We start from the raw sequence: 22,833 nt of genomic DNA on the forward strand, positions 1-22,833 counted from the left end.
TTTTGAAATTAAGTGTGTTTACATTGTAATTTTGCTTTGTACCACAATTATTGGAATCAGTGTTTTCAGCCCTGTGATTTTATACGTTTTTAAAGATTAGCAGAACATTACAGCAAATCCAGAGTTAAATTTTATCATCCCTTCCCCGAAGAGAAGCCCAGAGGCTCTATTTCTCAAGGAAACAAAATGAAAAGGAGTACAAATAGCCACCAAGGGAGTTAGGACATTTTGACCTTTTATTGAAGATTTTACCATCTAGGCCCCTGATCCCCAGGTCCTGCCTGTCCTGGGGTCTGAGCTCACCTTTGAGATGAAAAAGGCTGGGCGACGGATGGGTCAGGGCTGTCTCCTGCCCATTTCCAGGCTGTGGAGCTGCCCTGTCAGTAGGAAAGATGCCTGAGGACACCCAGTGGTGTCCCATCTGCTAGAGGAAGCAGCAGTTATTGGAGCAAGGACTAAAGATGAGGCATTTGCTTGGCTGGTGTGGTTCAGTGGTTGAACATTGACCTATGAACTAGGTCATGGTTTGATTCTCTGTCAGGGCACATGTGGGCTCGATCCCATGTGGGGCATGCAGGAGGCAGCCAATCAATCAATGATTCTCTATCATCATTGATGTTTCTACCTCCCCCCTCCCTTCCTCTCTGAAATCAATTTTTTAAAAATTTATATATATATATATATATATATACATATATATACATATATATATATATATATATATATACATACATATATATGTATATATATATATATATATATATATGAGGCCCGGTGCACGAAATTCATGTGGTGGCGGGGGGGGGGGGGGAGGGGGGATGGTCCCTCAGCCCGGCCTACACCCTCTCCAATCTGGGACCCCTCGGGGGATGTCTGACTGCCGGTTTAGGCCTGTAAACCAATCCTGCAATCCAGGACCACTGGCTCCTAACCACTCACCTGCCTGCCTGCCTAGTGCCCCCAACTGCCCTCCCCTGCTGGCCTGGTCACCCCCGACTGCCCTACACTACTGGCCTGATCTTGCCCCAACTGCCCTCCCCTGCCGGCCTGATTGCCCCTAACCCTCTGCCAGCCTGATCTCGTCCCTAAATGCCTCTGCCTTGGCCTCCACTACCGTGGCTTTGTCCAGAAGGAAGTCGGACATCTGGAAGGTGGCCGGTTGACCTGGTCTAATTAGCATGTTATCCTTTTATTACTATAGATGAGGCACTTGCCAACAGGCCAGGCCAGCTCTTGAGGCTGCCTAGGGAGCCACAGGTACTTCAGGTGGGGATATTCTGCAGGGTCAGCCACAGGACAGGCATCTGCTAAGGCGGTATGTGCAAGCTCTGCCTTGGGTCTGACCCGAAGGAGGAAGCTTGTCAACCTGACCTCCTCCTTCTGAGTTCACATCTAGCGGCCAACCACTTCCCCAGGAATCCTTTCCCCAGCAAAAATCCTTTGTCTCCAATATTGGGCGGGACGCACACAACTCTAGGACGTGACCCAGAAGTGAGCAGCTGTTGTAGTGTCAATTGCAGACTTAACCAAGCAGATGCTCTAAGTTAGAGGATGGCTCTGGAGAACTCCACATTCTCCTTGGACAATTTTAAGTGAGTTCAGAGGGTTGGGAGGACGTGCTCTGGCTGAGCGGGAGCAGAGAGGAGGCAGGAACGAAGGTCCAGTGTCAAACAAAGACCTGGCTTATAGGAAGAGGGCAGGAGAGGAAAAAACACAAAAAGGAGCTAAAATGATAAGATTCTGAAGTTGGGTTTGAAATAAGGACACAGTGACGAGATGCCTGCAGCTTGTTTTAATCCCATCTCCTCTGTCCGGGGAGCATGCTCTTCAGATTAGAAATGGAAGGAAAAATGTTGGTCAAGGAATCGAAAGCCCAGTGTAGTGCCCTGAATGGTGTCCCCTACAAATTCAGTTCACCCCTTATCAGAGGTATCGTTGGCGAATATAGTCTCCCACTCAGTAGGTTGTCTTCTTGTTTTGTTGATGGTTCCCTTTGCTATGCAAAAACTTTTTAGTTTGATGTAGTCCCATTTGTTTGTTTTTTTCTTTTGTTCTCCTTAACCAAGGAGATAGATCAGAAAAAAATATTAGTAAGAGCAATGTGAGAGTTTACTGCCTATGTTTTCTTCTAGAAGTTTCATGGTTTCAGGTCTTACATTTACATCTTTAATCCATTTTGAGTTTTTTTCTTGTATATGCTGTAAGAAGGTGCTTTAATTACATTTTTTTTGCATGTATCTGTCCAATTTTCCAAACACCAATTATTGACTAGAGTATCTCTGCCCATTGGAGGAGGTGCCTTCTTATAACCTGTGTATGAAGCTTACCTAGTGCCAGGCATCGTACACCAACTGTCCCTCAGGACAACGATACCCTGCAATGTGCTGATGGCCCAGGGGAGGCGGGTTAAGCAGGAAGAATGGGAGTAGGGGGGCCTTGGGGACACTGGAAGGAAGGAGATAGACAGGGACTGACTGGTGAATGAAGCCCTCAGGTCCCAACAGGGCTCCAGAGAGGCCAGTCCTGCCAAGACACCCAGGGCAGGAGGTCACTGTGATGCCCACCCCAACCCCCCAGTGAAGGGAAGAGGGGTCTGAGCAGGGCAGAGGCTCTGATGAGATGCAATGCCCACCGTGACTTGCCATCCTTGTCCAGTTTCTTCACCTCCTTGATGACCTCCACTGCCTCCCAACAGACCCCAGCACGCCCCAGGGAGGGAGTCAGGCTCCGCAGGAGACAGGCAGCAGCCTCCTCGAGGCGCACTTTATTGGGGAGCGGGGTGGGGGACCTAGGCCTGCTGGGCCCGAAGCAGCGCTCGCACCTGGCTGATCTGCCAGTCAACGCTGGAGCGGGCGGTGCCACCCAGGGCAGCATACTGCTCCACGCTGTGCCCGTAGTCCCACACCTGGCTCACGTCGCCCGAGAACAGGTGGCTGGGGAAAGAAAGGAGATGGGCTAGCGCAGCCCAGCCATGCAGCCTCAGGGACCTGGGAGGCAGCAGAGGGAGGGGAGGGGGCCGCACCTGATGGTCTGTAGCTCCTGCAGCGACAGCTGGTTGAGGGCGACCCCCTTGGTCTCCGCCATGAACACTGCTTTCCCAGAGGCCTCGTGGGCCTGACGGAATGGCATCTGCAGGTGCCAAGCGGAGGGCAGCACTGAAACAGGCTTCCTGGCTCCCTGCCCTGCTGTGGGTACCTATGCCTCCCTAACCACCCCGACCCCTGGCCCCTCCATCCCAGCCACCCCACACTCACCCCTTTGCGGACCAGGTAGTAGGCGAGGTCAGTGGCCAGCATGTCAGGACTAAGAGCCTGCACCATGTTCTCACGGTGAATCTGGGGATGTGGGTGGGGAAGTGGTGAGTCTTGGGGCCCTGGGGACCCCAGGCCTGAAGCTGCCAGCTCCAAGCCTACTCCTCAGCAGTATGTCTCCTGCCCTGGGCAGATCCACTCTTTCCCACCCTGTTTGCTCTCTCCGGCTCGAGCTGTCTTTTCATAATTATTGATAATTTGTGGGTGTGCTATAGGGGTTGCTGTTATGTTTCCAGAGTCCTTATCTTTAGTGCACATCAGAATCACCTGCAGGATTTATTACAAATACAGACCGCCAGGCCCCATCCCTGGAGTCGGATCCAGTGTTACTGGAATGAGGCCCAGAATTGTACTCTCTCAAGTTCCCCGGTGATGCAGACACTGCTGGTCCCAGAACCACTGCTTTAGACACACCCTGAACTAGTTAGGATTGAAATGATACGCAGATAGGGATCTGGTTCAAATAGCGGGGTGGGGTGAAGATAGCTGCCAAATCAAGAATGGCCATGAGGTGGTTACTGCTGAAGCCGGGTGTTGGTACACAGGGGTTCATTACACATATCTCAACAGTTGCATAATGGAATTTCCCATAATAAAAAGAAATCTGGTCAGGCCAGGTGATGGGACCCCTTGAGTCTAACTACTTCCATAGTTTTGCCCCTCAAAGGCAGGACCAAGCACATGCCCCCTCCCCCTGCCCCAGGGCTTCTGGACCACCCACCCTAGCCTCCTCTCATGATCACCCTCTGCCCAGCCCAGAGTTTAGGGACCGGGAGAGAAGATGCATGTCTTACCTGCAACGTAGAGATGACGCCAGTGGCCACCTGGAGGACGGCACCCATGGTGTCTGACACTTCAAACACGGCTTCCTTGTCCTCCTGAGAGGGAGGCAGGTGGCAGGAGGTGAGGGCTCAGCAGCCCCGTCCCTCACGGAGGCATCCCCCTGCTTTCCACTGGGAGCACTCAGCACCCCCACACCCCACACTAGGGAGAGGAGAGAGCTCTCGGGGTGGTCCGGGTCTGGGAGCACGGGATGGAACGTGGCAATTCTGTGGGGCCCCTGCCTGGAAGTGCCAGAGCCCTGCGAACCGGTAGGTGACGTCTATGCAGAGGGGCCCCTCCCTCACCGCCCGCAGCCTCACACCTGTAAGTCCTTGTTGTAGGTGCTTGGAAGTCCCTTGAGGGTCATCAGGAGCCCAGCACACTGAGGGCAGAGTGAGGGTCAGGAGGTGGGACCTCGGAGCCCGCCCCTGGAAGCTTCCCCAGGACCCCCTGGGTCAGCCAGAGGCTTTGCCCTGCTCCCTGCCCGTCTCACCCGTCCAAACACTCGGCCCGCCTTGCTCCGGATCAGCTCCAGGCTGTCCGGGTTTTTCTTCTGGGGCATCAGGCTGCTTCCAGTGCTGGGGACAGAGATGCTGGGGCTGAAGGGCTCCTCTGCCCCGGGCTGCTCTGCTGGCCGGGGCGGAGAGGAAGGAAGCCATGTGGGGGCGCAGAGCGGGGCAGGGCAGCGTGCGGCCTTACCTGTAGGCATCGGAGAGCTGCACAAAGCTGAATTCCTTGGTGCCGTAGAGGATGAGATCCTCGGCCATCCTGCTGAGATGGGTCATGCACAGCGAGGCCCAGAACAGGAACTCGGCTTGTGGGAGGGGAGGGAAGGCAGGCTCTTGGGTCACCAGGCCTCCCTTGCTCTCCGCCCGCCTGGAGAAGCTCCAGGTGGACCATATGGGAGGGGGAGGCAGCTGGAGAGGATGGGGACTGGGGCACAGAGCGGGGGCACCGTGCAGGGGATGAGTGGGCTGGCCCCCAGGACTCACCCACAAAGTCTCGCTCACTGGTAGCATCCATGCTGTTGAGAGTGATGGCCCCAAATTTGAGTTCTGGACAAGGGGGAGAAGGGGAAGGCAATGGGGCTGGGCTGGTGGACAAGGATGGGCCTCCTCCACCCTGAACCAGGCTGCCCAGCCACCTCCCCGTGGCCCCCTTTCAGGGGGGAGGACAGGAGGTGAGGAGGGCCTCTTGTACAGGTCCCAGAGGGAGGCAGGAGCCCTGAGTGTACCCAGGGCCATGCACCTCTGTCACAGGCCTTCCCTTGCCTCTCTAACTTCAGTGTCCATAGCTAACAGGACTCACCCAGACCCCTGCCCTCTCTCTGCAACACCCCGGCAGAAGCTGATGGTGATCTCCCGAGGGTGGGCGGAGGGCTTACCTGTTCGGAGCAGCTCCCGGTCCACACCCAGAGGATTGCCTGCAATGGCCCCACTGCAGGGGCAGGGGATTCTGAGTGACCAGGGCTCCTGGAAAGCAGGCCCTGGCACATACACACCCAGAGTTGCGTCCTGGTTGCCAGGGCTACGGCCAGTCAGCTTGGTGCCTGACACCTGTCCCCGTGCAGGGAATAGCAGGCTGTGGGTAACTGGCTGGCTCTCAGGGGCTTCTCTGGAGAGCTCTGGCCCTGCTCTGACACACTCGCTAGCTTGGTTGTCCACACCTTAGAGAGAACTGGGTGTCCCTCCAAGATCCCGCCTGCCTATGTAGGAAGAACTCTGGATGGGAAAGCCAGTCCCCTCGGTCCTTGCTGGCTCCTCCTCTTCTGTCAATCCCCAAGGGCCATGCTAATTATGTGGCAGCAGCCCTGTCCCCACCCTCGGAGCACTGGGACCTCACTCACCTCCCCAGGGGCAGGACGTTGATCCGCTTCTGCACCTCCAGCAGCCTCTCAGAGTCTCTGGTCAGTGCCACGGCGTGGCTGTGGGAAGCCAGGGTACGGAAGGTCAGGGCAGCCAGGGGGCCTCCCCTCCAGCATGGCCCCTCCATCACCGTCCCACTCACCTCAGGATCCAGTGGCTCCAGCGGATGGGCTGAGCCCTCTGCAGGTGTGTGTACCCTGGGAAGAGGATGTCACGTTCTCTGTGGGGGAAGAGTAGGGACAGGGTGCCTGAGGGCCTGCAGCCCTGGACCCTCCAGAAAAGAGCAGGGCAGGTCTACCGGGATCTCCCTGCACGAGGGGGCGAGTGATCTCCTGGGGATAAATCATTGTAAGGGAACAGACCCAAGACCAAGCGTGGAGTAGACCCTCAGCTCGGGTCTTTGCTACTCACGGCACAGTGGGTACCACCTGGCAGTGGGAGCCATGTCTGTGAGCGAGAAGCTCCCCAGGAGCCCAGAGAGCCAGGGGCACTTCAGAGTGGGCGGGACAGAGGCCGAGTGCTGTGGGCGCTGGTTCTGGTTTGTTTTTTTTAGTAAACATTACTGAGGTGATGACTCACATACAATTCTCTCATTTGAAGTGGACAACCATCACCACATCAATTTTAGAACCTTTCACTACCCCAAAGAGAAGGCCAGCACTCCTCAGCAGGCCCTCTTTACTCCTCCGGCCCCCAAGGGTGATGGTGCTTATGCCCTGGTTTGCCCCCAGGTGATGTGGTCTGTGAAACAGAGGTCACAGGGAGCTGGGGAAAAGGAGGGGTCAACCCTGTCCCTGACACCGAATAGGGACTTCTCAGTAGCCAAGGCACAGAAGCCAGAGCTTGGGGATGAGGCTGGTGGGAGGTAGCCTTTGGCTCTGTCCTTTGCCAGCGTGCTGGGCAGAAATGGGGACAAGGGACCAGGCGGCTGAGGAGCGGCTCGGTCTGCCCCAGGCACGGCCAGCCCCCTTCCTCAGGCTTCAGGGCACCTGCCCAGTGCTTTAGCTTCCTGCTTGCGAATCCTCAAAGCGTGAGCTTGCCCTGCCTGCCATGGGGTAAGGTATACTGCAAGAAACGCCCCACTCCTGCTGCTCTGCTCACTCAGTCCAGGAGCTCTGGGACCCCTTGCACCGCAAGGCCTGGCTCCCCTACCCCCTTCACCCCTGCCTCCTAGGGCTGGTATTCAAGCTGCCTGTCTCAGGGGAGAAGAGACCTGGCGGCCTTCACGCCCTTCTCTGCACCTAGGCGTCCCCAGGGGACTCACGCCTCTGCCCGGTCCACCATGGTTCTGATGAGCTCCCGGAGGAGGGCAGAGAGCATCGAGCAGTTCTGCCGCATCCACAGCCTGAGATCTGTGACCACCTGTGGAGGGGAGGCGGCACTCAGGGAGACTGATGTGTGACTCCCTGGGGAGCCAGGACAGCTGCTGAGCCCCAACACTGCTGTCTGAGCTCCCCAAGGTTGGGCAGCACAGAGTGGGGGTGGAGGGGCTGGCGGCACCTGGTCGTTCCGACTTCGTCCTGTGTGCAGTTTCCCTGCGGTTTCACCAATGAGCTCCTAGGGGTGGAGGAGGCATGGGTCAGGGTCTGCTGCTCACGCCCAGTGGGGTCCACCCAGGTGGACATGCTTCCTCCCTGCCCTGGAACCTCCCTCCCTGCACCAGGGGCCCCGGGTCCCGCCCAAGTCTCTGCCCTCTCTGCCGAGGCCTCCTGTTCTGAAGTCCCGCCCAAACTCTGCCAATGACGAAGTGAACAGACATTTGTGCTTATGCTCAAAGTGGCCCAGGGCAAGTGGAGAGGGAAGGTGGGGGCGGGGGGGGGGGAAGGAGGGAGGATGGGTCATACCTTGAGACGCCGCTCATTGGCTGTGTGGATGTCCTCATCGTTGGGATTTAGTTTGAAGGTGCCCTGGGCCCACTCCTCCGCCACCTGTAGTAGATGGCAGCCACCCAGGGGTCAGGCTGGCAGGCATGGCAGCCAAGAGGGCCAAGCCCTGTTCCACCCTCACCCTGATCACTGACTGTCCCTGGATTGGAGCTGAGTCCTGGAAGTGCTCCCCGGGGGGGAGGAGAGGGGGCTGTGCAGCCCCCACCCAAGGGAGCTTCTCAGGCACTATGCACCTTTGCCCATGAGCCACGGGGCCACGGGGCATTCAGGATGAAGAGAGCCAGCGAGCTCTGTACAGGGGTAAAGGGCACCTCTCTAGGTGCATAAGCACCACAAAGGGATGTGAGAGCCTTAGGATGACACTGCAACCTGTGCTCGGGGATGCAGATGCGGTGGGAGCCCGAGGCCACAGGGAGGGGCCCTCGAAGGACCGTGGGGCATGAACAGTACCTTGTCCAGGCCCTGGAGTATCTTGTCCATCTCGGCCTTGGTGAGGAGCCCTGCCTTCTGCAGGCCCCGGCTATAGGCCTTGCTGCCTTGCACATCCACTTCCCACAGCTGCCGGTCGTAGGCGATGGACGCGTTGAACTTCTCCATGATGGGGTCCACTGCGCCCACAAACCGGCCGCCCCATAGCTTCCCGCTCTGGCCAGGAGAACAGGAGCAATTAATCTCCCCGCCCTCCGCCAACCTCAAGGGCAGTGCCTCTCACAAAGGGCCCGCAGGAGGGTTATCAATGTGATGGCAGTGGCAGCCAGCGGGCAGGATTACTCTCACTGGACAGATAAGGAAACTGAGGCTCAGAGAGAGGCAGGCACTTGCCCAAGGAGTGAGTGTGGGAAGGTGGCTGGACAGTGAAGTTAGGGCTCTTTCCCACCACCTGACACTGCTCCAGGGAGATGGTGGCAGGGTACAAGGACCCCTGAGACCACAGCAGCACTTCTGCTACTGGCCAAGGTGGAATCCAGAGTTTGAATCAGCTTTGATGTACCAGTGATAATGATAATCATCCTGGTAACGTCTCAGCTTACCAGGCACTGTTCTAAATGCTGGGCACGTACTGACAGCCACCCTCTGAATTGGGCACCAATCTCTCCGGTACCGAGAGGGGAAAACTGAAGCCCAGAACAGTTATGTATCTTTTGCCCTCGCCAGGGGTGGCAGAGCCAGGACTGCCGTCCGGCAGTGTGAAGCCAGCCCGCACACACTCTGAACCCACGTTCCGCCAGGACCTCTGCTGGCTCTGCTATTCTGCTGCAAGGACAGGCAAGGAGGCACTGAGGGACCCATCAGGCTCAAGTTACCTGCATCTCCCTCCCATCGCTGGGGACAGGACCTAAGGTCCCATCCCCAAACTTCTTTGGAGAGCACCTCCGACACACCTGTTATCTCTGGCCTTCTAGGAGGTCACTAGCTGCCCCTCTGCCCCCAGGAGCCAAGGGCAGAGAGATGGGATAGAGACAGCTGTTTTGAAAGAGGGCATAGGCCAGGGCATGGGACAGATGGGGGAGGGGCGCAGAACACCTCTGAAGCCGTCTGAGCACTCAGAGTGCCAAGGATTAGGAAGAGAGTGTGCCACGGTGGAGGTGTGGGTGGTACTTCTCTGGCATCTTTCCCCTGGAGTGGGGTTTAAATGGCCACTGGGGACATGTCCTCCTCTGTCCCTCTGTTAGCCACCTGACCATGACCATGTTATATAACCTCTCAAAGCCTCAGAATTGCCCCTCTATCGATTTGATAAAATTTGCCAAGTGCATACACAGCACAGTGCCTGCCACTCAATAGGGACTCAGTCAATTCTAGGTATTACTAAGGGAGCAGCCGAGGCCTGCGTGGGCCAGGGTGTGCCTTAGCTTGGTTCCCATGTGCACCATGGGGCCTCTGCCACACTCAGGCCCAGGCTGTGAGCTGACCCCTCAGTGCCCAGCAGCCTTGGCCACCCTGCAGCAGCTGCCTCCGCCCCCCTCAGCCTTTTGAACTGGGCCTGCCCCTTACCCTCTGCTGCCCCAGCAAACCTTGATCTCCATCAAAACATGGGGTCCCGCCCTAACCGGTTTGGCTCAGTGGAGAGAGCGTCGGCCTGCGGACTGAAAGGTCCCAGGTTCGATTCCGGTCAAGGGCATGTACCTTGGTTGCGGGCACATCCCCAGTAGGAGGTGTGCAGGAGGCAGCTGATTGATGTTTCTCTCTCATCGATGTTTCTAACTCTCTATCCCTCCCGCTTCCTCCCTGTAAAAAAATCAATAAAAAAATATATATTAAAAAAATTAAAGAAGTAAAAAAAAAAAAACCATGGGGTCCCAGGCCTAACTATTGGGGGCCAGAGGGCCAGGGCCAGCCAGTAAGGATGGGGAGCCAGCCTGCCCCTCAGCCGGAGGCACCACCCCTCCCAGCAGGTCCCTGGACTCCCCGCCTGGGTTGTTAGTAATAACAACGACTTAACAAGTGGGGCTGCCGCCAAACCAATTAGCGCAAACCCACAGGACAGCCTGGGGCAAGCAGAGGTCGCCTGGCACCCTGGTCTCCTGAAAGCAGCCTTTTCTGCTTTGGGGCCAAGCTCCCACCCCACTGGCAGGCTTAAAAGGACCCCAGGACAATGTCAGAATGAGGTGCCACAGCCTGGGCACCGGGAAAGCCCAATGTGGTGGAGAGGGGACTGCTAAGGCAGCGAACACCTGGGCCAGAATGATCCCGTTAGGGCAAGGGGCAGGGGCACTGGGTTGGGCTGAGATGCTGCTGTGAGTACAATCTGCCACCACTTACTGAGCACCTGCTGTTACCTGGCCCTGTCTAGGCGTTCTATACGTGCTGTCGCACCCTCCTACGAGGGGGGCACTGTCACTCCCATTTTATAAACGACAAGAGAGGTTCCGGGAGGTCGAGTGACGGTTCAGAAACCAACTCTGTTGGGCTCCAAAGTCCAGGCCCTGCCCCCAGCCCTCCACCGGGACCTCGAAGCTGGCAGGCAGGCATTCTCATCCCATTTATCCAGATGCACAAACAGGTCCAGAGGAGGAAGTGAGTTGCCAGCAAATGAGGGCCAGGAGGGACTGAAACGCAGACCGCCTGCTTCCCAGGTCCAGCGACATCAAGCAAACAGTCCCTTTTACCTGGAGGGTTCCAAGCAATGACCTCACAAATCTAGTGCCTTACAGAGGGAGGCAGGCAGACGGCTATCATTCCCCCCATTTGCCAGGTAAATCAGCGGGGCACAGGAAAGGAGCTGTGCCTCAGACTCCTGCCACTCTGGTCAGGAAGACAACCCAGGAGTCCTCTGGCTCTAGGGCAGGGAGGAAGCTTCGGGGCACTGGGGCCCCTGGGGCCGCAGGGCAAGGTCCCCTACCTCCTGGCTCTTTCCACCGCCTGTCATGTGGATTCTGCGACTCGGGGACACCTGCTTCGGCAGCAGGTGGGGTCAGCCCCGCCTTCCCGAGCAGTGTGCTTCGGTGGGTTTGCCACACAGACTCTGGGAAGAGGCGCAGGAGGGGCGCAGGTCTCTGCCAGGCTCTGGAAGGTGCCCGCTGCCTGGAGCCAGTAAGGACCATCACCAGGAGGGCGGCCAGCGGCAGGTGTGGCACCAGGAGATGCCGCGCGCAGGTCGCGGGTGCGGCTGGCCCGCAGGGCGCCCCTCCCCCTCGTCCGGCGTCTGGCGGGACCCGCGTCCCCGAGGCGCCACTCACCTCCGATGCCATGTTGGGTGGTTCCTCGTCGTCCGGGAGCCTCGATCCTCCGGGTCTGGAAGACAAGACGCGACTGACGACCTCCTCGGCCCCCGGGCGGGGTCCCCCCAGGGAGGAGCTTCCCGGGGCTCCCGCACGGCGCTTGGCGGAGCGCGGCACGTGGGGCGGCGGACGCGAGCAGCGCCTCGGTCCTAGGCGTCCCCGCTCCCGCCCGTCCCGCCCGCCCCGCCCCACGTCCGGCCGCCACGCACTCACCACCGCCTGGCCGCGCAGTCTGTCCCCCGCCTGCCAGCCCGCGGGGCTTTTCTGGCGGAGACGGCGTCAGCAGCAGCCGGGACCTGTCCCCGCCTCCTGGCGGCGGTGGCACCAATCCCCGAAGGACCGATGTGGGCGGGGCGGCCTCGAGCCCGGCCTCGGGCGGGGCGGCCCCAGGGTGTGGGCAGGGGTCGGTGCCTGCGCCGCGGTCCGGGCAGCAAGTCCTCCGGGCGCTAGGGACAGGAGCTGGGGGTCGAGGCGAAGACGCGGGCGGGGCATGGTGGACGGTACATATAATGTGAAACGGCCTGCCGATCACTTATTCATTCAACAAACACGTGCTGGGACCCTCCTGTGTGGCAGCTACAGAGTTAGACGTGGAAGAAAGAGCGAAGAGCATAAGAAATGACGCCTGCCGCCAGACGCTTTAACAAAGCATGGGCAAAGGTGTGCGGAGGGTGGGGGCGTGTCGTCAGTCACAGGGAATATTTCCTTGGCATGATTAAATAATTATTCAACAAAAATAACGGGCTGGTTTCTAAGGGGTAGCCCCGGACTCCTACTCCTACTGGAAGGGCTTCTAGTGGAGATGTCTCCTGAGTTGGGTTTTGGAAGAGGAGAGGGAGTGAGCTCAGTGAAGATTAGGACATTCCCTGCAGAGGGAGCAGCCTGGGCAAAGGCCTGGAGGCCAAGGAGAATGGCCCGTGTGGAGAAGAGGCAACCATCAGAGTGGCTGTCATAAAGGGTCGGGGTTTGAGGATGGGGGTGGGAGGAGAGAGGGGAGGTAAGGTGGGGCAGGATTGTGAAGGGCTTTGCATTCAAGGGAGAGAGTTTGGTCTTGGATGCCTTGTGGGTTGAAGGTTTTAGCCCTCACTCAGGAGTGGGCTTCCAGTACTGTATCGGGCGTTTTCGAGCCGCCTTAAATGCTCTTCCCTATGCCTGGATGCCCTTCCCCCACTGTCTGTCATGCTCTCCCCCATTTGTCCGTCAGTGTTCTAGCTAGGCTTCATCACTGTCGGGGAGACTCTGGATGCTGGATCCAGGTGCTCCCCAGGGATCCTGAGACCAGGAACATCTGGCAGTCTTTCCCTGAACTGGGAGCGCTGCAGTTGTGGCTTCTGGGTCTTCTCCCCCACGCAGATGCGAGCTCCTTGGAAGCAAGGCCTCACCCATCTTACCTCTCTGACCTCAGCAGGCCACTAGGTGGACAGGAAAGCCCCTGAGAAAGCCAGGGGTCCTGAAAACGGAGAGAGCATGTGGCAAGTCCCTAGGATCTACCTGCTATTGTCTGAGGCCTGACATCCCTTCCTGGGAGGCCAAATATGAAAGCCAGTGGCACGCTGCAAAATGAGGTCACATTCCTGAATATCCAGCAACATACAGGAGCCAAACCCCTCGGGAAATGAATTGAGGCTGGAAAGGGAGTTGGGAAAAATGTTGGAAGGCAGGGCTGTAACCACAATACCTAACTTGGGTAACTCATCAGCTTCCAGATTCTGTACTAGAGACTTCACATGATTAATCTCATTTCATTTTCACAACAGTCCTGTTAACAGGTGAATAAACGAAAGCTGCAAGGGCTCAGGGCTTATAGGATGTGCCCATGGGCACCCAGTTAGAGGGGGACAGTCTGGCTGCCCACACTGTACCGCATGACATAAGAGGGGCCATCATTCTAGGTTTGCTTGCTGCACATAGCAAACGTGGCCTGTGTGGAGGCCACTGCAGGGCTGGGAAAAGGAACTCAGGAGAAGGAGAAAGACAAGGAGGCAGCATAAAGGCTTGTGGATAAATACCCAATCAATGGAGTCTGCAGCTAAGGCCCTGACAGTACACACTAAAGTGGACATGGCCTTAATCTTGAAGAGACGTCCTTAGCATCCATAAAAGACTCGTGAGTAGCCAAGTTCCCTCTGAAAAAGCTGAGACCCCTGAGCAAAACCTCTGGGAGGCTAAGAGAGGCTCAGGGAAGTGTACGTGTCAGGGGCCAATCTGTTACTAGAGCAGGGAAGAGGACAGGAGGGACAAGTCATCTCTAACCACCAGGAGGCCACCATCTGCTATCTGCAGTCCATAAAGAGATCAAAGAAAGGGCTCTGAACAATGACATTCTTAGGCCTTGAAGAGACAACACTCAGCCCCGACAATAGCCTCACTGCTCCTGCTCTAAGTGGGAGGTTTAGGTGGACCCTAAGTTTGTTGTGGGAACATGACTGAAAGGAAGACTGGGCTGTGGGAAGCCATTGCAGGTGTCTCATTCTCTGGGACAGGGGTGGGCAAACTTTTTGACTCGAGGGCACTGTGGGTTCTTAAACTGGACTCAGAAGGAGTTGCGGCCGTGTTTCCCGACGTTGCCATGTTAACACTGCTGCTGGTGAAGGAGCGGAGGGGAGAGCAAGAGAACCCTCAGCTCTTTCAGCTCCGCGGGCCGGATAGAACAGCCGAACGGGCCGGATCCGGCCCACGGGCCGTAGTTTGCCCACGGGTGCTCTGGGACCTCTTTGATCACCATCAGACCCAGCTCCTTTTCAGACTGCCAGGATGAGGTTGCTGGGGTTTGAGGACTGAGGTGAGTCTATTCCCAGGGAATTGCTAGTATTGTCTGAATCCTATAATGCAACAGACATGGTAGCAAGCCTTATTAAATGGCAGGTGCCCAATTTCATTGCCAGGAGACCCAGACTTTAAGAAATGCTAAGGAAGTTTTTTAAGCTGAAGGGAAATGACATCAAGTGGAAGCTTGGGTTTACAGAAGGAATAAAGAGCACCAGACAAGGCAACTATGCATAGAAGACTTTTTAAAAGCCTTAAAAAAATTTAAATACAAATAACTATTTAAAAATAATAATATATTGTTAGTTTTATAACAAGTGGAGAGGGATACCAATGGAATTATACTGTTGTAAGATTCTTACATTATACTAGTACATGAAGAGGTATAAGTTTAATTCAGGGAACATTGGGATAAGTTAGGGATTCATATTGTCATTCTTAGAGCAACCACCAAAAAATGTAGATATAAAAACCCAATAGAAAGAAAAAAAATAAAAAATAAAACCAATAGAAGAGATAAAATGGACTTTTAAAATATCCTCCATCCAGAAGAAGTCAGAAATAAATGACACAAGTACAGATAGAAAAAAATAACAAGATGATAGACAAACAACTACAGTTCACCTTTGAACAATGTGGAGATTAGAGGCACCCAACCCCACACAGCTGAAAATCCATGTATAACTTTTGACTCCCAAAAACTTAACTACTATTGACTGGGAGCCTTACTGATAACATAAACAGTCAATTAACACTTATTTTGCATGTTATATGTCAGAATATTTAGAGAACATGCCACCCAACAACTGCAAAATAAATTATTGGTGCCTTTTGCAAGCAGCAGGTAATGATAATAATTTTGTATTTTAAAATGACCCATAAAAATAAATTATAGCATAAATATATACCATGGAATATAACTCAGCAATAAAAAGAAATGAACAATTTATACATGCCACAACTTGGCTGAATATCCCGGAAATTTTATGCTTTGTGGGAAAAAAAAAAAAAAAGCCGATCCCGAAGGAATATGTCAGTATTGATTCTACTAATACAACATTTTTGAAGTGACTAAATTTTAGACATGGAGGACAGAATAGTGGTTGCCAGGGATTAGGGATGGGGGGGGCAGTTATTATAAATAAACATTATGCACAAGTTTTTCTATGGACATATGCCTTCATTTCTCTTGGGTAAATACCTAAGAGTAGAATGGCTGGATCATAAGTTTAATTTTTTTAGGACATTAACAAATAGTATTACAAAGTGGTACAATTTTACTTTTCCCACCAGAAGTATATGAGTTCTAGTTCTGTCCATCCTTGTCAACACTTAGACTGGCCAGTCTTTTTAACTTATTCACTCTTATAGGTGCATAATGGCATCTCATTATCATTTTAATTTGCATGTCCCTAGTGACTAATGCTGAGCATTTTCCCATGTGTTTATTTGCCATCCATATGCCTTTTTTAGTGAAGTGTCTGTTCAAATTTTTTGCCCTTTTTAAATTGGGTTGTTTGCTTATTGTTGTGTTTTAAGAATTCTTTTTTAAAAATATATTTTTATTGATTTCAGAGAGAAAGGGAGAGGGAGAGAGAGAGAGATAGAAACATCAATGATGAGAGAGAATCATCGATTGGCCACTCCTGCATGCCCCCACTGGGGATCAAACCCGAAACTGGGGCATGTGCCCTGACTGGGAATCCAACTGCGACCTCCTGGTTCATAGGTCGGTGCTCAATCACTGAGCCATGCCAGCTGGGCATGGTTGCTTCTTGTATGTGCCCTGATAGGGATGGAACCTGCAACCTTGCATATCCAGACAATGCTCTAGCCAACTAAGCTATGTGGTCTCACTTGTACCATTTAATTTATTTACTAGAGGCCCGATGCACTAAATTTGTGCAAGGGCCTTGGCCCAGCCCTGCCTGCTGCGGCAGGGGGCCTCTGCCGCTTCTGCCTCAGCCCCACCAGCTTGCTGTGGCTTTGTCTGGAAGGACGTCCAGTCTAATTAGCATATTACACTTTTATTATTATAGATTTATCCATTGAGTTTTAGAGAGAGAGTGGAAGAGGGGGAGGTAGGGGGCAGGGAGAGGGAGAAAAACACCCTAGGATATTTTTCCACTGAGAGTGGTAAGGAGGTGGGGAGGGGACAGAGAGAGGAGAAAGAAAGAGAAACATTGGTTGCCTCCCATTTGTGCCCAGATACAGGCTGGGGATCAAACCTGCAACCCAGGTACGTGCCCTTGACTGATAATCGAACCCGAGACCCTATATGAGGGCCTATGCTGTAACCACTGAGCCATGCTGGCCAGGGCTGTCTGTTTTATTTTTTAATGTCTTCCAAATAACGAGAACACTGAAATAATACAATAAGTATTTGTAAATGAAAAAAAAAATGAATCAATGATCAAAAATACCTAGCTTGTATGATTTGTTCTGAGAATTTGAGTTAATAGTACAGATATAAAATTTCAAGATGGTCTGGCAGCTATATAATCAGCCTCATTAAGTGTCTTGCCATTGCCATTATTTTTCGTAACAAATGTGCTCTCAGGAAAAGGGGGAGACAGGGACAAAAGGAAGAGGCTCTCACCTGACTATACCTCCTGAGCATCATCCTGGGAAATTCCAAGCTCTGGCGCCTGCCTGAGAAAAGGAGAAAAAGTTAAGGAAGAGATTTAGAGGTGGGCTGAGGTGTTTTCTCTATATCAATAGGACAATAAATAAAATGACAATAATAGCTATTAACTTCTTTTAAAAAATATATTTTTTTATTGATTTCAGAGAGGAAGGAAGAGGGAGAGAGAGACAGAAACATCAATGATGAGAGAGAATCATTGATCAGCCGCCTCCTGCACGCCCCCTCCTGGGGATGGAGCCCACAACCTGGGCATGTGCCCTTGGCCGGAATGGAACCTGCTACCCTTCCGTCCACAGGCCGATGCTCTATCCACTGAGCCAAACCGGCTAGGGTGCTATTAACAACTTCAACAACAATTTCTTGAGCTCTAACTGTGCCAGGCACTATGCCAAACATCTTATACTTTATACAAGGTGATTATCTCCTTAAATCCTCACAACTACCCCTTGTGGTCAATACTATAATTTCTCCCATTCTATTGATGAGAATACTGAGTCTGGGAGAGAATAAGTGACTTGCCAAACGACACCCAGCTAGAAAGTGACCAAACTGGGAATTGAACCCCAGCAGTCTGGCCACAAAACCGTCATTCTGTGCAGGGCAGCAATAATGTCCATGTTGGGAGCATGCCAAGAGGTTGATTTATCAGAAATGAATTACCTGAGGGTTCAAGTTAAGAACAACTGGCTAATATGATCCTTACTGACTCTCACATGACAACTGTCCTTCCAGTCGTTGTGGTGAAAACAAAAGTTGGACAATGAATCTCGAGGCCTGTGGGCTGCCGTACTCTTCAAATGCTGAATTAGGATCGACCCTACATAGTGTTGAGAGTGCAGAACCTGAATGACTGCTGCAGAGGATGGCGAGAGCCCTGTCCTGTGTGTGATTAATGGAGACAGTTGGTGGCCCAGCGTGGGCAGTGGCCTCACCATGGGCAGCACTTTGGAAGGGCTCAAGCAGCAGTTGCCGTACTAGAGTGTGTTTCATGACAGGCTCTGAGAGTCAGAGGAGCCAGGGGGGGAATCTCAGCCACATCACTCTGTGGGTGTGATCTCAGGTAGTGACTTAACCTTTCGGGGCTTCATTAAAAAGAGGATAATGATACCTGGGTACTGGGCACTGAGTGAAGAGGAAGCTGTATATGTACTATGTCTCCTATTGCTGCTGTAACAAATTATAACACAAAACCCCACAAATTTATTATCTCACAATTGCCTATGTTAATAGTCCTACATGGCTTTTACTGGGATAAAACCACGGTGTTGGTAGGATTGCAGTCCTTTCTGGAGGTTCCAGTGGAGAATTCATTTCTTTGCCTTTTCTGGTTTCTGGAGGCCACCTACATCCCTTGGCTCATGGCCCCCTTTCTCCATCTTTAGAGCTGACAACATAGTATCTTTCTGAGCATGCTGCCACAGACACACCTGACTCTGAAATCAGCTGGGAAAGATTTTCCTCTTGTAAGGACCCAGGTGATTAGATTGGGCCCGTCCCCATCTCAAGGTTCATAGCCTTAATCACATCTACAGAATTTAGAGTGCGGACATCTTTGAGGAACCATGATTCTGCTTACCATATGAAGAGACTCCAGGAAAATGCTCCTGAAGGGGGCTGACCACGTGTTCCCCACCCCGTCACCCCCCGCCCTGCACTGCCAGGTAACACATTTTCATACTCATTGGAAGCCTCTAACTTAACTCATGTCAACTGTTCTGAGGTAAGGGTGGGTAATGAAGGACTCCATGATTTCCCCAAGAAGATGGACAGCATATCTGCAATGAGAACTAGATGATAGGCACATATCACCTTATACTTAGAGCTTTCTTTATTAAAAATCTTATTTCCTTGCTTTGGATACATAGGAGAATAATAGTTAACATTCCCCCCACCCCATGCTTCCCACTTGCCAAGTGCTATTCTGAACACAACAACTCTATATTGTTTTATAGATGAATTAACCAAGACACAGAAAGGTTGTTAAGGAACTTGCCTAAGGCCACACAGTGAGTGAGTGATAGAGCCTGCATTTAGCTCAGGTGTCTGGCTGCAGAACCCACACCTATAACCACAACACTTGGCTGCCTCATTCCTGTGTGTCCCAGGAATATAACCCATAAGTAGATGTCACTTAGGGTCTACAATTCCTGCTCCTGGAGTGATAAAAAAGGATCACAACTCCATGCTAACTCTGCTGGTGTTTCCTTCCAGGCCTTGGTCAGAGGCAAACTTTCTGTGTCCATCCTCATTTTCAGCTTGGGGATCCAGGGCTGTTCAACAATGGATGGCGCCTATTCTCAGCTGAGGGCTGAGTGCTGTCCAGGATTTATCTGCCTCAGAAGTGTGAAAACCTTGCCTGGCCTCTCTCCTCTGAAATTTCCACCTTGGTGCATCAAAATGGCTGAGGAAGGGTGTAGTGCAAAAAAGGGAGGTCCCCCTAATATTAGCAGGCCCTAAAACTGAAAGGGGTAAAGTTGGGGTGGTGCTGGTGCACATGGGTCTTGGAGTTGGCCAGAGAAGAGTGAGAACCCTGGCTCTGCCACTTCCTAATTCCTCTCTGAGCTGCACCTTTCCTCTCTAAATTCCTCTCTGCCACTTCCCAATTCCTCTCTGTGAAATGGGCTGATCATAGTACTTTAAAAAATACATATTTTTATTGATTTCAGAGGGGAAGGGAGAGGGAGAGAGAGAAACATCAATGATGAGAGAGAATCATTGATTGGCTGCCTCCTGCATGCCCCCTGCTGGGGATTGAGCTCGTAACCCATGCATGTGCCCTAGACTGGAATCAAACCCAAGACCCTCCAGTCCATAGGCCAACATTCTATCCACTGAGCCAAACTGGCTAGGGCTGATCATAGTTCTTTTAATTTCAAGAACTCCTGAGAGAGGTAAATGAGACTGCTAGTGCCGTGCCTGGCACACATCATCATGGGAACTTCGTGAGGATTAAATGAGTACACCCATGTGAAAGCTAACCACCAAATCAGTCTTATTCTTCTAGACTCTTCCTGGGTGACTTAACTTTAAGAACTTTATTTCTACTTCAAAAGTTCTATTTGCTGATTTTCTGCTGAGCACTAGACCTAATGGCTTCAATGTTCAACAGGACTTTCCACTTGGAAGACTTAGAAGGTTTGCTCATGTTCTGGACCTTTGTGTATATTTGATAGCTCTGCCTAAAAAGCCAGCTGTTATGGAAAAAAAAAAAAAAAGCCTTTTACTTGTTTTGTGTGCTTTGGGTGCCAAAGAACAGAGACTCATTAGGCCAGCGGTTCTCAACCTGTGGTTCGCGACCCCTTTGGGGGTCAAACGACCCTTTCACAGGGGTCGCCTAAGACCATCGGAAAACACATATATAATTACATTATGTTTTTGTGATTAATCACTATGCTTTAATTATGTTCAATTTGTAACAATGAAATTGGGGATCACCACAACATGAGGAACTGTATTAAAGGGTCGCGGCATTAGGAAGGTTGAGAACCACTGCATTAGGCAGCCTCAAGTTAGAAAAGCTGCAGGAGGCCCTGAATGGGGCCAGGCCAGGCTGGAGTTTCAGCCCTTGACTAGCCCAGCTCTGTTGGCTGGGCTCTCTCTTCCTGCAGGCTCCTGGGCAGCCTCCCCCTGGGAGCAGGCCCCACTCCCGACTACCCAGCTGCCTCTAGGGGATAAGTTGGGTGGCTGCATATGAACCCCAAGGTCTTAGGGTGGTTTCCCTTGGAGCACCTGGATCTCAGCCATTTTATGGTGGGGCCCTCAGTGGCACTAGCCTCTCTTCCGTGGAAGCTCATTCCGGAAGCTTTGGCTTCCAGCTCAAACACCCTGGGCTTTGTGACGCCTCTCCACCTCATTAGTCATTTCCCTTTTGCTCCATCGCGTCTAAACACAACATACTGTAGTTATTGATGTCCAGAGCTGGTTCTCTAACTAGGCTGTCCGCTGGCCGGGCAGGGAGTGTGTATTATTCACATTTGTGTCACCACCACCGAATGGGCCATCACTACGTTTGCTGAGTGAATGACACATGAACATCTTCAGCACTTCTTTGTGGGGGTCATTCTCCACAAGGGAGGTACAGGGGACTCGTACATGAATGAGGCCAGCAGGGTCTGGGTGGCATTTTATTTAAAAAAATTTAAAGTAAATTAGTTGCTTTTATTTAGTTATTATTCTTTAAAATTAGTTGTTTTTAAAATAATATTTTTAGCCCAGCCAGTGTGGTTCAGTGGTTGTTGATCCATGAACATTCCCCCAGCCCTGGGCCGCCTCACCGCCGGGGCATCACTGCCCTCCGAGGGCAAAGGACCACGAAGGAGATGGCGCCTTTGGAACCGTGGTTTATGAGTATTTTGGTATAACCTAGACCAGGGGAACATAAGCTAAGGCCTGTCTGCAGACGCTGGTCACACTCAAGTCCGGCGGGGCGAAGAGCAACCACAGGGCACGGACGGCGAGGGGGACGAACCCCGCCGCGATCCCGGGGGTGGGGATGGGGGCCGCCAGACTCCCGGCGTGCAGCGCGCGGCCCCGGCGTGCACCGCGGCGCTTGAAGGCGGCGGCGCGGTGTGTGGCGCGGTCGGCGGGAGCGAGGCGCTTGGCTTGCTGACGGCCGGAGGCGGCGAGGCGGGTCGGCATGGAAGTGTAAGTGACGCAGGGTCCGCCGAGGCCCACGGCGGGGGACGGCTGGGTGCTGGGAGCCGACAGGCGTGGGCTGGGCGACCTCGCGTACGGCCGGGCGGGGAGGGCCCAGAGCCGGGAGGCGGGGCAGAAGGAGACTGGCTCTGCTCCTCTGAACCGCCGCCCGCACTCCCATCCCGCGCCCGGCCGCGTGCCTTTCAGCGTGCCTGCTTCCCCCGCATTCTCTGCTGGCGCTCCCGAGGTCCAGTGGTCATCGCGGCCCGGGGTCCGGGCCTGGAGTCCGCCCTGCATGTTTCCGGGGGAGAGAAGGATACGCTCTGCCGGGGCCGCGGGCTCCTGGGGTCCTGGCTCTGGAGGTGCTCTCCCGGGTGGGGAGGAGCGGGGAGCGCTTCGCCGGAAGGGGCGGGTGTCTGGGAAGGAGGCGCGGAGGCTGAGTGTGTGCAGGGGGAGCAGCAGTCGTTCCAACCGTTGAACCCCACATGGCCTTTCCCGTGTTTGCTCGTTGTCCCGCAGGCAAATGGAAGTTTTTACGTGGCTGCTATTAAGTCATAGGCGTCACCGACCGTGGGTTTGTCTTTGGCGCTGATCATCGAATACTCACACTCTACGTTCTTTTGCCTCGTATTTAATGGTTATATGTACTGTTTTTCACACTTAAAAAAATACACGTACAGCATGTGCATGTGCCTGAAGTGAAAGCTTCATGTAGCCATACTTTACCCTCTGATACTGTCGGGTCCGTCCTACTCAAAGAGAGGAGGCTTTGGCTAGAAATAAAGGACCACGATTTACTGAAGGTTTTTAGAGGTTGCTAACTGGAAAACCCAGAAGTTTTCCCAAGAAGGAAGAAACGTTGAATTCTTATAGTAAAAGTCAGATCCTTGAGAAGTCAGTCCTGCATTCTTAGCGCTGGGGTGGGTCCTGCACTGTTACCCAGATGCCACGTGGCCCGCGGATGGTCGCCAGCGGATGGTCCTGAGACCTGGGGGTAGTCGGAGGGTTATCTGCCGGTTCGATATATGTCCCAGCACTGATGTTCAAAAACGGGTGTCTGTCAAAGTATTGATGCAAGACTGGAAAGTTCCAAAGTTTAAGTTCTCAGTCTAGTTAAGACAAGAAAAAAAGAATCGTTTCTTCATGCCTCAGCCTTCATAATGTTAATAATTTAGCAGT

At 53.2% G+C, this 22,833-nt stretch overlaps 2 protein-coding genes across 5 annotated transcripts in view; one reads left to right on the plus strand and one right to left on the minus strand.

The window, feature by feature from the left end:
- Nucleotides 1–2,735: 2,735 nt before the first annotated feature.
- Nucleotides 2,736–11,920, minus strand: ASL (argininosuccinate lyase). Of its 2 annotated transcripts, XM_059693364.1 has the most exons (17): nucleotides 11,820–11,920; nucleotides 11,565–11,619; nucleotides 8,335–8,529; nucleotides 7,843–7,926; nucleotides 7,499–7,555; nucleotides 7,263–7,360; nucleotides 6,141–6,218; nucleotides 5,980–6,057; nucleotides 5,518–5,570; nucleotides 5,126–5,188; nucleotides 4,833–4,947; nucleotides 4,627–4,711; nucleotides 4,456–4,515; nucleotides 4,106–4,189; nucleotides 3,255–3,335; nucleotides 3,023–3,129; nucleotides 2,736–2,933 (listed from the first exon to the last, which is right to left on the minus strand). In XM_059693364.1, the coding sequence occupies exons 2-17, from the start codon at nucleotides 11,574–11,576 to the stop codon at nucleotides 2,789–2,791; spliced, it is 1,395 nt and encodes a 464-aa protein (XP_059549347.1). In that variant the 5' UTR covers nucleotides 11,577–11,619; nucleotides 11,820–11,920; the 3' UTR covers nucleotides 2,736–2,788. The 2 variants fall into 2 exon arrangements, with proteins under 2 accessions (XP_059549347.1, XP_059549346.1); XM_059693363.1 differs by lacking the exon at nucleotides 11,820–11,920 and having other exon boundaries at nucleotides 11,565–11,781.
- Nucleotides 11,921–21,295: 9,375 nt separating this feature from the next.
- CRCP (CGRP receptor component) overlaps nucleotides 21,296–22,833 on the plus strand; it is a 38,361-nt gene continuing 36,823 nt past the window's right edge. The window contains exon 1 of one of the 3 annotated variants that reach the window (XM_059693387.1): nucleotides 21,296–21,663. In XM_059693387.1, the coding sequence (XP_059549370.1) occupies nucleotides 21,656–21,663 (8 nt within the window). In that variant the 5' untranslated portion in view covers nucleotides 21,296–21,655. The remainder of the gene's footprint in view (nucleotides 21,664–22,833) is intronic. The other 2 variants (XM_059693386.1, XM_059693391.1) reach the window with 2 other exon arrangements.

The sequence above is a fragment of the Myotis daubentonii genome, chromosome 4 (assembly GCF_963259705.1).
Source record: "Myotis daubentonii chromosome 4, mMyoDau2.1, whole genome shotgun sequence".
Classification (NCBI taxonomy): Eukaryota; Metazoa; Chordata; class Mammalia; order Chiroptera; family Vespertilionidae; genus Myotis; species Myotis daubentonii.

Coding starts and splice junctions, on each gene's coding strand:
- ASL (XM_059693364.1), bottom strand. Junction 7,361..7,498: donor GACGAAGTCGGAACGACCAG/GTGCCGCCAGCC, acceptor TCCCCTCCACAG/GTGGTCACAGATCTCAGGCT. Junction 4,516..4,626: donor CGGGCCGAGTGTTTGGACGG/GTGAGACGGGCA, acceptor CTCTGCCCTCAG/TGTGCTGGGCTCCTGATGAC.